Source organism: Thermobia domestica, chromosome 7 (assembly GCF_964235325.1).
Source record: "Thermobia domestica chromosome 7, izTheDome1.hap1.1, whole genome shotgun sequence".
NCBI classification, from domain to species: domain Eukaryota; kingdom Metazoa; phylum Arthropoda; class Insecta; order Zygentoma; family Lepismatidae; genus Thermobia; species Thermobia domestica.
The window spans coordinates 181,029,928-181,044,516 of record NC_137460.1 but is presented as its reverse complement, the minus strand read 5'-3'; the positions used below and the strand labels follow the sequence as shown (position 1 = coordinate 181,044,516).

The 14,589-nt window shown below is 36.2% G+C and overlaps 1 protein-coding gene across 4 annotated transcripts in view; it reads left to right on the top strand.

Annotated features, from left to right (window-relative positions):
* The window catches only part of hep (hemipterous), a 239,173-nt gene that overhangs the window by 147,302 nt on the left and 77,282 nt on the right, over positions 1-14,589 (top strand). For all 4 annotated transcript variants that reach the window (XM_081765643.1, XM_081765642.1, XM_081765645.1 and 1 more), the window contains exon 5: positions 7,188-7,367. In XM_081765643.1, the coding sequence (XP_081621769.1) occupies positions 7,188-7,367 (180 nt within the window). The remainder of the gene's footprint in view (positions 1-7,187; positions 7,368-14,589) is intronic.

Here is a 14,589-nt window from a genome sequence, read left to right as displayed (position 1 = left end):
TATATATATATATATATATATATATATATATATATATATATATATATATACAGGGTGCGGCACGTAAAATCGGCCCGTCGTAATATTCTGGTATATTGTGTTTTTGGCAACACTTAAATAATCTACCTTCCTACCAAGAGATGGCGTGTCGAGGTCGGGTCGACTTACGTGACCTGCAGCAGTCACGTGCAGCCGCAGCCAGTGAAACTTGTCGAAACCATTTGAGAAAAAGGCCTCGTTGTGTTAAGCCGGGTGAGTGTCAGTGTGTGATAATGCCGTATTCGATACCCGAGCGTGTTGCCATTGTTGAAGGGTTTATTCTCACTGGATCTTTTGTGAAAACAAAGAATTTGTTTCGGGAGAAATTTCCAGGACGTTCTGTGCCAGCAAAAAGCACCATTCAGGAATTGATTGAAAAATGGCAGCGTACAGGATCGGTTCAAAATGCTCCAAGGAACAGACGACCATCTGTCTGCACACTTGAATTAAAGATGCAGGTGGAGGAGATAATGACAAGAAGTCCTCGAAAGTCAACCAGGAGATTGAGTCAACAGGTTCATGCGAGTGAGAGAAGTTGCAGACGTGTTCTAAGGGGACTGAAGTTAGAACCGTACCGGATAAGTGTTGTGCAAGAACTGAAGGAGCCTGACCTGCAGAAGAGGGTGCATTTCTGTTCATGGCTGTTGAGCAATGTTGCCAGTGGTTTCTTGGATCCACTAATGCTCATCATGAGTGACGAGGCGTGGTTCCACCTGTCTGGGTACGTAAATTCCCAAAACAACCGGTATTGGTCGACAGAAAATCCACACGCAATCCAACAGGTACCCTTGCATGATGAGAAGATTGGTGTTTGGTGTGCCATTTCCGCCACACGCGTTATTGGGCCCATATTCTATGAGACGACAGTGAACAGTGACGTGTATATGGGAATCCTGGAGGAGTTTTATACACACTTGACCGAAGAGGAGCGTCAGTTATGTTACTTTCAGCAGGACGGTGCAACATGCCACACATCAGCTGCATCATTGTCCCTTGTGCATGAGATGTTTACACCAGAGAGGACAATCAGCAAAGGCTTGTGGCCTCCTCGGTCACCAGACTTGTCCATGTGTGACTTTTACTTATGGGGACTGTTAAAGGGAAGAGTATACGAAACAAATCCACACAAATTGAAGAACTCAAGACCAGGATCCAGGATGTCACCAATAGCATTACAACACAAGAACTGACAAGGGTATATATGAATCTCCTCAATCGTGCTCACATGTGTGTTGAAGTGGGCGGAGGACATTTTCAGCACCTGCTGTGAAGGTGAGTAGTCATATTCAATACATTACATTTCATTTATGTGTTGTAGTTAATAATATTCAATACATTACATTTCATTTTATGTGTTCACTTTACGGGCCGGTTTTACGTGCCGCACCTTGTATATATATATATATATATATATATATAATATTTTCAGCGGATAGCGGATAAAATTACAGAAGTTCGCGAAAGTATTAATTTCTGTAATACTGTTTTTAAAGCACTATTAATTATCTTTTGGCTTCTTGTATTGATAAACTATGTTTAGTACTATTTGTTTGCTTTTTATGTGAGTTGGTGTTGAGATTGTTCTCTGTGATCTTACGTTATTTCATCACCTTTGCGTTTATGGCTTACAAGTGGCGAGATTTTACAAAGTGATGTGATCTGAAATTATTTGACGGATAAGGTATAGTCAGTTTTGCAGTATTCGTGTTAGAAATCTGTATTTGAGGGGGACTTTACCTAAGTACGCATTTTTTTTTTGTTAATTTCGTAATCTGTGTCTGCTTCTATTTTATTGCATTATAGTTAGCGTAGTTATCGGCTTGTTGCAAATGCGGTGTCTGCTTTGATGTCTGCTGGTAAACTCACCTCATAAACACTAGAAAGAGATGTACTAAGACCACGCATCTAATCTCACAAATTCTATATAAGTTCAGCAAAAGGCTGGGATATCCAGACATTCAAGGGATTCTTCGTTGCTGAGGAAAATCGTAAGAAAGGGAATCTTGGAGAACCTACATTTGCGACTGATTTTTCTGTGTGGATTCAAACTGTGACATTCTGCACAGCAAGCAGCAAAAATGTAGTAAGAGTGCATTTGGGAATGGCATTGGTTCACACATTGGTTGTCAGTTTTCGTTGCGGTGACACAGTATAGTAGAATGAACGCCGTGCAAGCAGATCCACGGAAAAATGTTTGTGCTATTACAGACGAATTAGGCATACATCATACCACTATTATTCGGCGACTCTGTACAATCAGTAGGATGAAGTCACAGAAATATGAGTGTCACATGATTTGAAAGCGGCCAACGAGAATCGCCTATGGAAGTACTTGCAGTTCGTTGAATGTAAGAAATAGGCGGGGAAACTTCCTATATCGGATTGTCACTTAGGATGATAAATATATCTGACACAAGTATAAACGGTCAGGACAGTAGTCGCATTGTGATCAACGTCTAGGACGGTTTCCAAAACCATCTCTCCACTTACGCTTGTATGATAAAATGTAGTGGAGTAATCCCTCATGCCTTTCTAAGCAGGCAAACAAACCGGCAATGCAAATCGTACTCTATGAAATACGCCGCACTTGTCCACAAGTGTTCAGGAATGGTCAGCAGACATGGTATCCTCATGGTACATGACAGTGCCCACCCACGTCTCGCAATGGGTGGTGTGCAGGCTCTCCATGAGTTGGGAGTATGAAACCCTTCGTGATCTATCGTATTCCTCCGATACTTTTTCACTGACTACCACTTCTTCCGCCATCTCAGTCACTTACTGGAAGGAAAGACCACCCATGGTGATTGGGCAATGCATCACGTACTCAAAACTTTTTTCGCCACGTAATCCAATGAGCGATGGGAAAAGCGTGTGGTTACAGACGGCTATTATTTTGATTAACTAAGTATTGCAGTTATCAGTTTTTTGTTTTTGGAAATGACGAACCTGGGAGTGAATATTTCATTCGCACCAACCTAAAACTTATAATCGAAAGGAATTGTATTCAACATTACCTTAAATTTAATTAATATAATAATTTCAAATTTACAAAACTGCAAAGTATATATTTACAATTATTTTAGAAACTGTTTTTGAATCGAGATAAATAAGCAATTTTAATAGCTACTAGTAAGTTAATACTTAACTGTTTTTACGAATGTAATAATTAATAAAGGCATATTACAACCCTGTATGACAATGGCAAGCTTTTTTCTAGATTCGCTTATCTTCTAGGAACGCTTAAGTTTTTTTTTTCTTTCTTTCTTTCTGTATGTGGTGTTTAGAGTACGTTTAGAGTCTGTTTAGTGTAGTGTATGTAGTAGCTCTGGTTATAGTAAAACTCAACTCAACATTGGTATTGACTCGATATGCCAATGTTGTGATTATCTAGATACTGGTTGTGTATGGTATGGGGAAGTTATCTCACTGATGCAGTATATCCAATGCTTTTTCAAAGTTACAGTTCAGGTCTGATGCTTTTGGATTTTGATAAGAAACGTCACAACTTACATTGATACAATTTTAAAGAAACTAAGTGGAAAGAGGTCATTGTGGTCATTGTTCTGTGACTTCTTGCTTCTTCATTAAATTTTAACTGTTAGGGAAATTTTGGTATATTTTCGATTACAACTTAGATTGAATTAAAATCACTCCATAGTTACGTGACAAATGCTAATTTGATTATAGAACAGGAAATTCCAAGCTTCACGCGGTCAGTTAATGCATATAAAAATAAATTCGGACATTTTTCAAAGGGAGATGTAAATCTCTCAAAGAGAGGATGTACTTTTTCAGTAAATAGTCCACAATATATTTTCTCCGGTGGTAACCTTTTCCTGGGTTCCCCTCGAATTTGTCCCTGTGCATATTCTACGGACTCAAGGATACTAGGTAAATTCACTAGCAAAAGTATCTATACTTACTTTACATTTCCGTCAATTATTTTGGAACAAAGCGAGTGGACCAATTTTAGCTCAGTTTTCTTTGTCATAGAAATTCTGCTCTGTACGATAATAAAATCAATTCACGTGGAAGTTGTTTTCAAATGAACATGAACATGAATGTTCTCAAATGTACATTTTTGTAGATGATAGTACAATTAAAATGTTCTGCAAATACCCTCGAACATGTTACAATTTTATTCGTCATAAACATATGTATAACGTAGTGTATAATTAATAAGACAATAAGTGTAATAGATTACTTACAAGCTAACCAGCTAACTCACTAATCTGCTGTTTACAGTTTAGCTACAAAACCAGCCCTAAAACTCGCCCGGTGTCCGAGTAATACATCCGTAAAGACAGTGACAGTGCTTTCTATGTTTGGGAGGTGGGTGGAAAGTATGAGGTGTTCTGAAACTTGTATATTTTTCCGTTAAAAGTTACGTAATATTACGGAAAAAATGGATCACATAACAAACAAAAATGGAAGTTTTCGAAAAATATAATAAACCGTATTTAGATCACATATAGGTGATATTTCCGTTATAACTTGGCTGAACTATAATTAACTCACAATTTGGCATGATATAATCAGTAAAAACTTGTAAACAATGCTTACAAAGTGTATTAGTGATTTGTTAGTGTACGATTGTTCACATGTATTTTAGTGATTTAGTGCCGTTCAAAATTGTTTAAGCGTATAAAAAGCTGTTGCTACTTAGAAGTAGCTCAAAATTAACGTTTAAAGGTGAGTATTTTTTGTGTAGCTGAAGTTTAAATATTTTAAATATATTGTCATATAGGAAGATAAGTATACAGGATGCGTTCACAGATTTTCCAGATTGGTTTCAGAATAACAAATGTCTTAAACATTTTTGTACAGCGAACTAAAAGTCTTCGAAATATGACCCTTGGCATGAACACACCACTGCCAGTGTGTTTTCCATTGTTCCGGAACTCCCTGAAAGTCTGCGGGCTCAAGGCTGTGAAGGGACCTCGTCAAAGCCGCTTGGACCGCTGGAATCATGTCAAATCGCTTCTCTTTCAGGTCTTCCTTGATTCGGGAAAACAAAAGTCGCTGGGAGCGAGGTTGGAGCTGTAGGGTGGATGTAGCAGTGTCCATGTAGAACTTCCCCTAAACTTCGGCATCGGCGAGTGACGTTTTGTTACTAGCTTGAACACCGTAGTTGGACCCAATCCCAGTTCATCGGCAATTAATCTAACACTAAGACAGCGATCAAAGAGTTCACACACTTTCACCACATTTTCCTCAGTTCGGCTTGTTTCAGGTTTCCCAGAGCAGTCATCGTATTCAACGGCCTAGCGGCTCTTGTGCCACATGAAAACCATTGCACGTGACATGGCGTCTTCTTTCTAGGTCTCTTGAATCATGCGAAAAGTCTGTATCTGTTTTGTTCAGTTTCGCACAGAACTTTACAGCATACCACTGATCCAAATGCCGCTTCATTTTCCACTCAGGTTTCGACGGGGATCAGTGACACGCACTCACGCCACTCGTCCGGTCAGTTAGCTGACACCCTCCACTACCGCACCATGTCGGTGAAACGGGTATGTGCGCGCTACCCTACTCATATAACATTCAGTCTTGAAACTTTGTGAACGCTCCCTTTAGAAAAAGTAAAAAGCAGAAACTTATTTTTGCTGAAGAAGTCAGGGAATTTTATCATGTTTGATCCTGCGTTAGTGTTTCCTATAATATTTATTTTAAAAATACACTTAAGGAATATAGCGTAATAATTAATTAAATAATAAATAAATAAAAAAGTTTTGGTAGTGCGATATCAAGAAAAGTCAGGGAAATTTTATATTTTCTTTTTAGACTGCCTTCCAGAGACTAACTCCAAAATGATGAAATTAGATCTTTACGTCTGTTTACAAGAGAAATCTATTTTCGCTCCATTCTGTTACAGTGCTACATTTGTATTCTCTGATAGATAAATACTATCTGAACATTGTCTACAAGGAAATATACAGTCACAAAATGCTACAAAAATAAAGATGAAAGTCAAGAAATGCCGTACTGACGGTACTGTATGATATCAGATTCATATGTGTGAAGAATAGACCGTCAACAGAAGAGGCTAAAAGTATGTTCTTGGTATATTGGATAACAGGGTTCGAATCCTGTCTACAAAGGCTGTTTTCCTTTTTTCTTTCTTTATTTTATAAAGAAGCTGCTTATTTCTGATAAAAAACATTCATACTTGAATGTAAGATATTTGTAAATATCACATAGTACATTAGAATGTAACCTGTATGTTACATAAAATCACAACTTCTTCTCTTTCTAACATTTACTCTCGCGCAGGTCTGTGCTGGAGCTCATACGGTTCAGATTCCACGTTAAGCAGTAGGTCTAGGTTCCATGTAACTTAGGCGTTGAAACTTACATTAAACTCCAATACAGCACAGTCTAATGTTTACTTTTTTTTTTTTTTTTTTGAGACAAAAATATTAATCCTAGAAACTACTTTTTAGTATTTCACACTATAAAAGAATCGTTTTTAGATCGTTTGCAGCAATTACCTGCAAAATTCAGAAGGAATTAGTTGTTAGTCTATTTAACGATTCTCCATTCTTAAGATTTTTACATCGTTGTTTATATGCCTGTTTGCAGTATTCATTACAAATTTACTTGCAATTCGACGTTCCAAAAATAACTGATTAATTACAAGAGTAAATGATGCTTCGCTGAAAGAGTAATTTTTCTAAGGACCCAGCTTAAAAACGACTCCGCGGCAAAATGTATAAAACGCATATCGGCACTTCAATTTTGGTTTACTTTTAGCTCTGTTATTCTCTAGCGTAGAGTAATTATACTGCATCATGAATTTTGTAGTACATATTACAAATAAATGTGTTTTTACTCTGTTTCTTGAAATCTTCAACCCTTTAGGAAAAAATAAATGCTTTCCCTGTCTACTTCCTATACAAAAGATAGATAGTCGTATGTTACCAGAAATCCGATATATTTTTCTGTTTTCCGTTTTGTATAGTTGCAAGATCGTATAATGAAATTTCATTTTTATTTAAGTAAGAGTTAAAGATCCAGTAAAGGTTGAAGTATGGTACATATTCGTTGTTTGTTGTAAAACAATATAATGTTATAAACTGCGATGATAAGCTTATTCAATGTTTTAAAAATTAGTCCTATAAATAAATCGTTTTGCTTGTAAATTTCAGACTGTTAAAGCATTACATTATCTGAAGGAATCACATGGTGTAATACACCGCGATGTTAAGCCATCTAATATTCTTCTGGATGAAAAAGGCAGTGTAAAGTTATGTGATTTTGGGATCTCAGGTAGACTTGTTGACTCAAAAGCTAAAACGAGGAGTGCTGGATGTGCAGCATATATGGCAGTAAGTACCTCATAATATAGGTCGAAAATGTGTGGAAAATTTTGTTTTTGAAATCTGGTGTTATGTGAATAATGGCAAGACCCCGAATGTTGATAATAGTTGTTTGTAAAATTTAATTCTAGAAATTCAATGTGTGTGTTGACAATCGAAGATACAGATAAATCGCTTGGTGAAGAATATTTATTACTTGCCTAAAATGAGTTGGTTTATTGTAGGGATGGCCAATTCCGAAATTTTTACTTTCCGGAATCCGGAAAGTAAAATCGGAGAAACTCCGGATTTCAGAAACATTCCAATTTTGGAAGAATTCCAGTGTTGGAAAAATTCCGGAATTCGGAAAAAATCCGGAATTTTCTAAATTCCGAAATTTTTCCTTCTGAATTTTTCTGAATTCCGGAATTTTCGCGAATTCCGGATTTTTTCCGAAATCTGAAGAGTAAAATTTCCGATTCCGGAAATTTTTTCCATCATCCTCAGTTTATTGCAAAAAAATGAAATTCCTAGTTTAACGTCCTATGGTTATGGCCTTTAAACTACAGAAGACGGATGATTAATAAAAGTTAATGATAATGAGAGAATTGCTGAAATGAAAATGTGGAAGGAAATGAGAAAACCCACGAACACTTTTTCCCCACAGTCGGCTTGGAATCGAACCAGATACCCCTAGCACGAGAAGTGAGTGCTCTAGCACTAAGCCAGGGTACCATGCTTTGGTTCATAGAAAACTAATAATTTGAAAAATAATGTGTATCAGGAACGCAGACGCACATTTTATTAAGAATACGTAAAGGCAAGATTTTCTTTTTCCTTTTTTTTTCATTTTCCATTTTTATAGTTTCAGAATGTATGCATTATTTTCGCTTTTGCATTTTGCCCTTTTTAATCCGATTTTTAATTTTATTCACGGAAATAGATTAAGTATACAAGTTTATTATTTAATTTGATTTTATGAAACCTAGAAATTGAAATTATATTTATCATACTACTACTGAAGTACTACTTTCGCCAGACATTCGCAAATCTTACTAATGTTTCGGAAATCACAATCACAAAATATTTCCAGAAAGGTACAAAAAATACTACTTCTCCATCATCAAACCAAACAAACGTTGGCCATAGTTGCAACTGACAAAAAGAAAAATCGAATTTAAAGTGACAAATGTATAATAAGTTATTCTAATATTGTATTAAATTCCACATTAGAAAACAACGAACAATACTTGATTATTAAATTCGAATTATCCTTGCTCTGAGCATAGGTTGATTTCTGTGAACATTTAGAACGTACACTTAGTTCGGCTTCATGTTTTTGAAGTAAAATGGAAGGAAGGAAAAGCCAAAATTGATAACTAAACTAACATGTATCCGTCCTACATGTAAGCAAAAGCCTCGGACAAGGACTGATAACGCGGCACGAAGAAAATGGACATGAGATTTAGAACATGGAATATTAGAAGTCTTTATAGGGCAGGCGTGTTAAAATCCGTAACGAGTAAGTTAGAGAAATATAGAATGAACCTAGTAGGAGTTCAGAAAGTTAGGTGGGAAGGAAATGAAACTGTGAATTCCGGAAATTTTACGTTCTTTTACGGGGAGGGAAATAAAAACCACCAATTAGGAACACAAACGAATAATATAAGCAATTAAGCGGGTTGAGTTTATTACTGACAAACTTTCTTTTATTACTCTTAAGGGAGAAAAATTATCATTCTCATTCTCTTTATCTGGAACAATGAAGAATTGCCACAAGAGTGGAAAGAATCATTGTTCCAATTCACAAGAAAGACGACAAAACTGACTGTAATAATTATCAAGGCATTTCTCTTCTGTCAACATCCTGTAAAATCCTTTCAAACATTCTATTAGCAAGATTGGCCCCATACGCAAATGAAATTATTAGAGATTATCAGTGCGGATTTAGATGAAATCGATCAACTGTCGACCAAATATTTACCATTCGCCAAATACTCGAAAAGGAGTGGAAATACAGTACCCCGGTAGATCAACTATTTATTGATTTTAGAAAGGCTTACAACTCGATTAGGAGAGAAACATTGTACATCATTCTTATAGAATTTGGAATACCGAAAAAAGCTAATTAGATTAATTTAAGATATGTTTAAAAGAATCCCAAAGTAAAATCTGGATAGGAAAATTTTGTCTACCAGCCTTCACGTCGAGAATGGCCTGAAACAAGGAGATGCGTTGTCGCCATTATTATTCAACTTTGTCGTGGAATACGCTATAAGGAAAATCAAAGATAGAAGGACCTAGAGTTGAACGGTGTTCACCAGGTTATGGCGTATGCTGATGATGTAAATTTAATAAGGAATGATAGGAGAACAATAGAAAGAAATGCAGAGGTCTTATTAAACGCTTGGAGAGACATGGGTTTAGAAGTAAATGCAGAGAAAACTAAATACATGGAAGTGCGTCGGGACTGTAATACGGCGAATTATGGATGCGTTAAAATTTTAAATAATACTTTTGATAAAGTGGATACTTTCATATCTAGGATCAATATTAACAGACGAAAATCATAAAGAAATTAAATGTCGACTAAAAGCAGGGAATTCGTGTTATTATTCAGTTCAAAATCTCCTGTCATCGCGAATTCTGTCGAGGAATTTGAAGCTTGAAATATATAAAACGATAATCATGCCTGTTGTTCTGTATGGTTGCGAAGCATGATCGCTTACTCTGAGGGAATAACATAGACGAAAAGTATTTGAAAAATTCGGGCCCAAGAGGAACGGGAAAGGGGAATGGCGGAAACTTCATAACGAGGAACTGCATAATTTATACGGTTTGCCGAACATTGTTAGTCATCAAGTCTAGGAGGCTTAGGTGAGCAGGTCATGTAGCTAGGATGGAAGAAAGTAGAAACGCTTTCAAAGTCTTAATTGGAAGACCAATGGGGAAACGACCATTAGGAAGACTAGACGCAGGTGGGAGGACAATATTAAGATGGATCTCGCAGGAAGAGGAATACAAAGCAGAAACTGGATCCAGTTGGCTAAAAATAGCAGTCAGTGGAGAGCTTTTGTGAACACGGCATTGAACCTCCGTGTTCCATAGGCTATAGAGTTAGTTAAATACTCCCATAAACTTTTGTTTTCTTATTCCTCTGTGGTACTGCGTTGTTTAACTGTGTATATGTACAGTTATCTCCTATATGATTGATTTCAACCCATTCTATTACCATTAACCCCATTTTCCTTATTGCTGTCTTAGCAATGCAGACGTCTGTTAGCAGAAATTCGACGTATAATATGAATTTTAAACAAATTCGTAACAGTATACAGAATAGCAGGGTAAGTGCCTTTTGGCTTTATTCATATTAAATTCAACTATATCTAAATGAAGCATGTAAAGGCATATGCTTCGACATATTAGGTTGGTGCGAATGAAATGTACGTTTGACCACTGATGGGATACTCACGTCAGCAATACAATACAGAGATGAATACTGACAGGGACAAGAGGCCAGACGTCATGAAATCTGCACACGTCGAGCAAAATGCGTTGAGTAACCAGGTAGTCAGGAGTTGTCGCATTGTTAAACTGAGTCGTATGAAGTGCATCATGAAGAATATACAGTTATAGTCGATCTTTCTTTACGACTTTCAGTTTGGACATTCTGCACAGCACTCCGCAGAAATGTTTACAGTGCATTTTGGCTACGAATGGCGAATGGACGCACAATTCGTAGTTTATCAAATTTAGCTCCGGTGGCACGGCATTATAAAATGATCCCCATGTGCACCAACAAACATCATATTCGGATGAGCTCCTCAGGAGCACCGTGGAAGTAAATCCTTTGAAATAATTGAAAAATCAGCGAGTCTAAGACACAGTCTGACGCGGATGTTAGCACTAATTGATGAGTCAAAAATGAGGCTCCAAATGGAATTAAAATGAGTTTCGAGCAGCCGTACAAGTAAGTAATAATATTAACAAGTTTTGCATTTTGCCATATGTATAGAAAATGGTGGATCTGGGTAAATATCCGACGCGAGTATTTACACTAAAATGGCAATTCAGACTTAGCACTGGAATCGTCCATATCTAAGAAATGGTGATATATATCGGAAAAATAACCTCAAAACTGACCCCACATTGTTCAGAACCCATCACGAAATATACATACCATTAAAATTCGAGCGGGAGAATGTAAAGATGCTATACCCGAATTTTCTATTTCAAATGCATTGACACGATATTATACTAAACAAAGAAGAAATTTTGTAAATAATGTAGTCTGTTACTACCATTAAACAAACATGGCCGTTTGTGACTTGAATTTTGTAAACTGAACTTACATTAGGTATCAATAGAATATGTGAATCTTACAGTAAAGTGTTTCCCGAACTAAGAACGAGATACAAGTCAAATTCTATGCCAAAACAAAAATGAATTTGTACCTAGAATTCTACCAGTTTTAATTTAGGCAACCATTGAAGCACACCAAGGTGCATAACTTTCACGCACTTGTAAGATAGATGGGCAATCCATATGACCGTTCTGATATATTTGGTCGCATAACGTACATTTTCTAAACACCAATAAAATGCAAAATGAATAAAGATAGAAATTCTCGGACTGACCATTCATAATTCATAAATAATGAATTCTTTACTCTCGTAGAATCCACTACAACAAAGCAAAGGCGATTCTTGAATAAGAAAATCAAAAAGTAATAATATATTTTTAAAAATCCGTATTTCTCGCAAAAACCCGGCTGTCATGAAAAAAAATCTAAAAAAAAAAGAAAAAAACTTGTTTGCACTTCTATTCAAACTTACTACGAGTACTACTCAAATTGAAAACAGACAAGAAGAATGCCTAAATATATTTGATGTTCTTTCTCCTTTTCGAAGGTGTTAGCTGGCTAACCACAAAAGAGGTCGTTTGGATTCCCAGTATTTCTTTCTTGTGTCAACATGGTACATATTTATTTGTAGTAGACACCATGAAAGACAAGTTTTCGTTAAGGAGGGAAAATCATTATCAATTTGAGATAGAAAATAGATTACCGATAACAAAGACATCTGTTAGAACAGCCCTGCCCACGGCGAGCAGATAGTGGAAACTCTCCTCGTGAGCGCTCACGAGCATTCTACGTGCAAATACCATTGTTCGTGCTTCGTGAATCTTCGGGTTCCGTCCTTCGAGGAGCGGAAGTGTTGTCAACCTTGGCGGTAATCACTAGCCCACCAAATAAAAAAAAAAAAAGTATGTATGGTAACTGATTGCCATTTAGTGTAAAGTGTTTTTTACAATGTGGTAACCGTTAACTATAGACAACACAAACTTGTAACAGCAATCAAATGATAAACTATGTACGTTCCTTTTCTTCTTTCTTCTTTCCTTTTGTTAAAGAAGGATGTGGTGGAATCAAACCAACGCTTACATTTATAAAAATTTGCTAGTTTGCCCAATGGAGAACCGGTTTTCAAGATATATATATATAATCAAGTTCTTAATCCGAGTGTGGGTTTGTTATATTATGTTGTTTTGCTTTTTGGGAAAAGAGAGAATCTGTTGATACAAAAAAAAAAAAAAATACTGTAGCACTTGTTTGTAATTATCTAAGTATTATCTCCAGAAAATTAGCTTATGAATGTATGTGTGTACGAATAGGCTTAGCAAGGGGTTGGTTGTGGAGATTAGAAGCCACTATTACACTATCAATAGGAAGAATAGTATTTCTTACTCCACTTTTAAAGTTACTTTGATCGCAAAGAATCAAACAAAATATTAGGAGAGCCAAAGAGATTTTCCATTTTTAAGAGTGACCATTAGTGACTACCATTAGTGTTTTTTTTTTTTAACAAGGAGTGTCTTTTTAATAATGAAAAACATGTTGTGCCTGGCTGGTTGCTTGCCGGTGGCTTGTTAAAAGTGAAAAAGAATGTTAAATCATATCAACGACTGAAGCTACACGCTTGTCTTTCTTCGATAGATACTGATTGATTTTGAAAGTCACAATGTTGTAGGGCTACTGTAACAGCGTAAAATCGGAAGGAAACGTTCCAACTGAATGATACGAACAATTATTCCCAATATCTTGAACATGAAACGTGGGTTGCACGGATAACGCTTAAAGTGGGCTGGACTGCACTGGAATTTCCTTCCGGCAAATTAGTGTTTGCTCGGAACTCAGTTCTTCTGTGTAATTGTCTCTTAACAACATTTGAACATTTCTTTTAGATAATAATAACAAACTAACTAACTAACTATATGCCCTATGGAACCCGAAGGTTCAATGCCGCGTTTACAAAATATTTCCACTAACTTATGTCCTTAGCCAACTGGATCCAGTTTCTACTCTGTACTCTTATTTCTGCAAGATCCATCTTAATATTGTTTTTCCATCTACGCCTAGGTCTTCCTAGTGGTCTTCTTCCAATTGGGTTTTAAGTTAAAATTATGAAAGCGTTTCTAATTTCTTCCATTCTGGCTACATGGCCTGCCCACCTGAGCCTTCTACACCTAATGACCCTAACAATGTTAGGTGAGCGGTATAAACTATACAATTCCTCATTATGAATTTCCTCCAATCCCCATTTTCATCCCTCTTTGGTCCGAAAACAACAACAACAACAACAACAACAACAACAACAACAACAACAACAACAACAACAACAACAACAACAACAACAACAACAACAACAACAACAACAACAACAACAACAACAACAACAACAACAACAACAACAACAACAACAACAACAACAACAACAACAACAACAACAACAACAACAACAACAACAACAACAACAACAACAACAACAACAACAACAACAACAACAACAACAACAACAACAACAACAACAACAACAACAACAACAACAACAACAACAACAACAACAACAACAACAACAACAACAACAACAACAACAACAACAACAACAACAACAACAACAACAACAACAACAACAACAACAACTACTACTACTACTACTACTACTACTACTACTACTACTACTACTACTACTACTACTACTACTACTACTACTACTTCTTCTTCTTCTTCTTCTTCTTCTTCTTCTTCTTCTTCTTCTTCTTCTTCTTCTTCTTCTTCTTCTTCTTCTTCTTCTTCTTCTTCTTCTTCTTCTTCTTCTTCTTCTTCTTCTTCTTCTTCTTCTTCTTCTTCTTCTTCTTATTATTATTATTATTATTATTATTATTATTTTATTTTATTTTTTTTTTTTTCAAT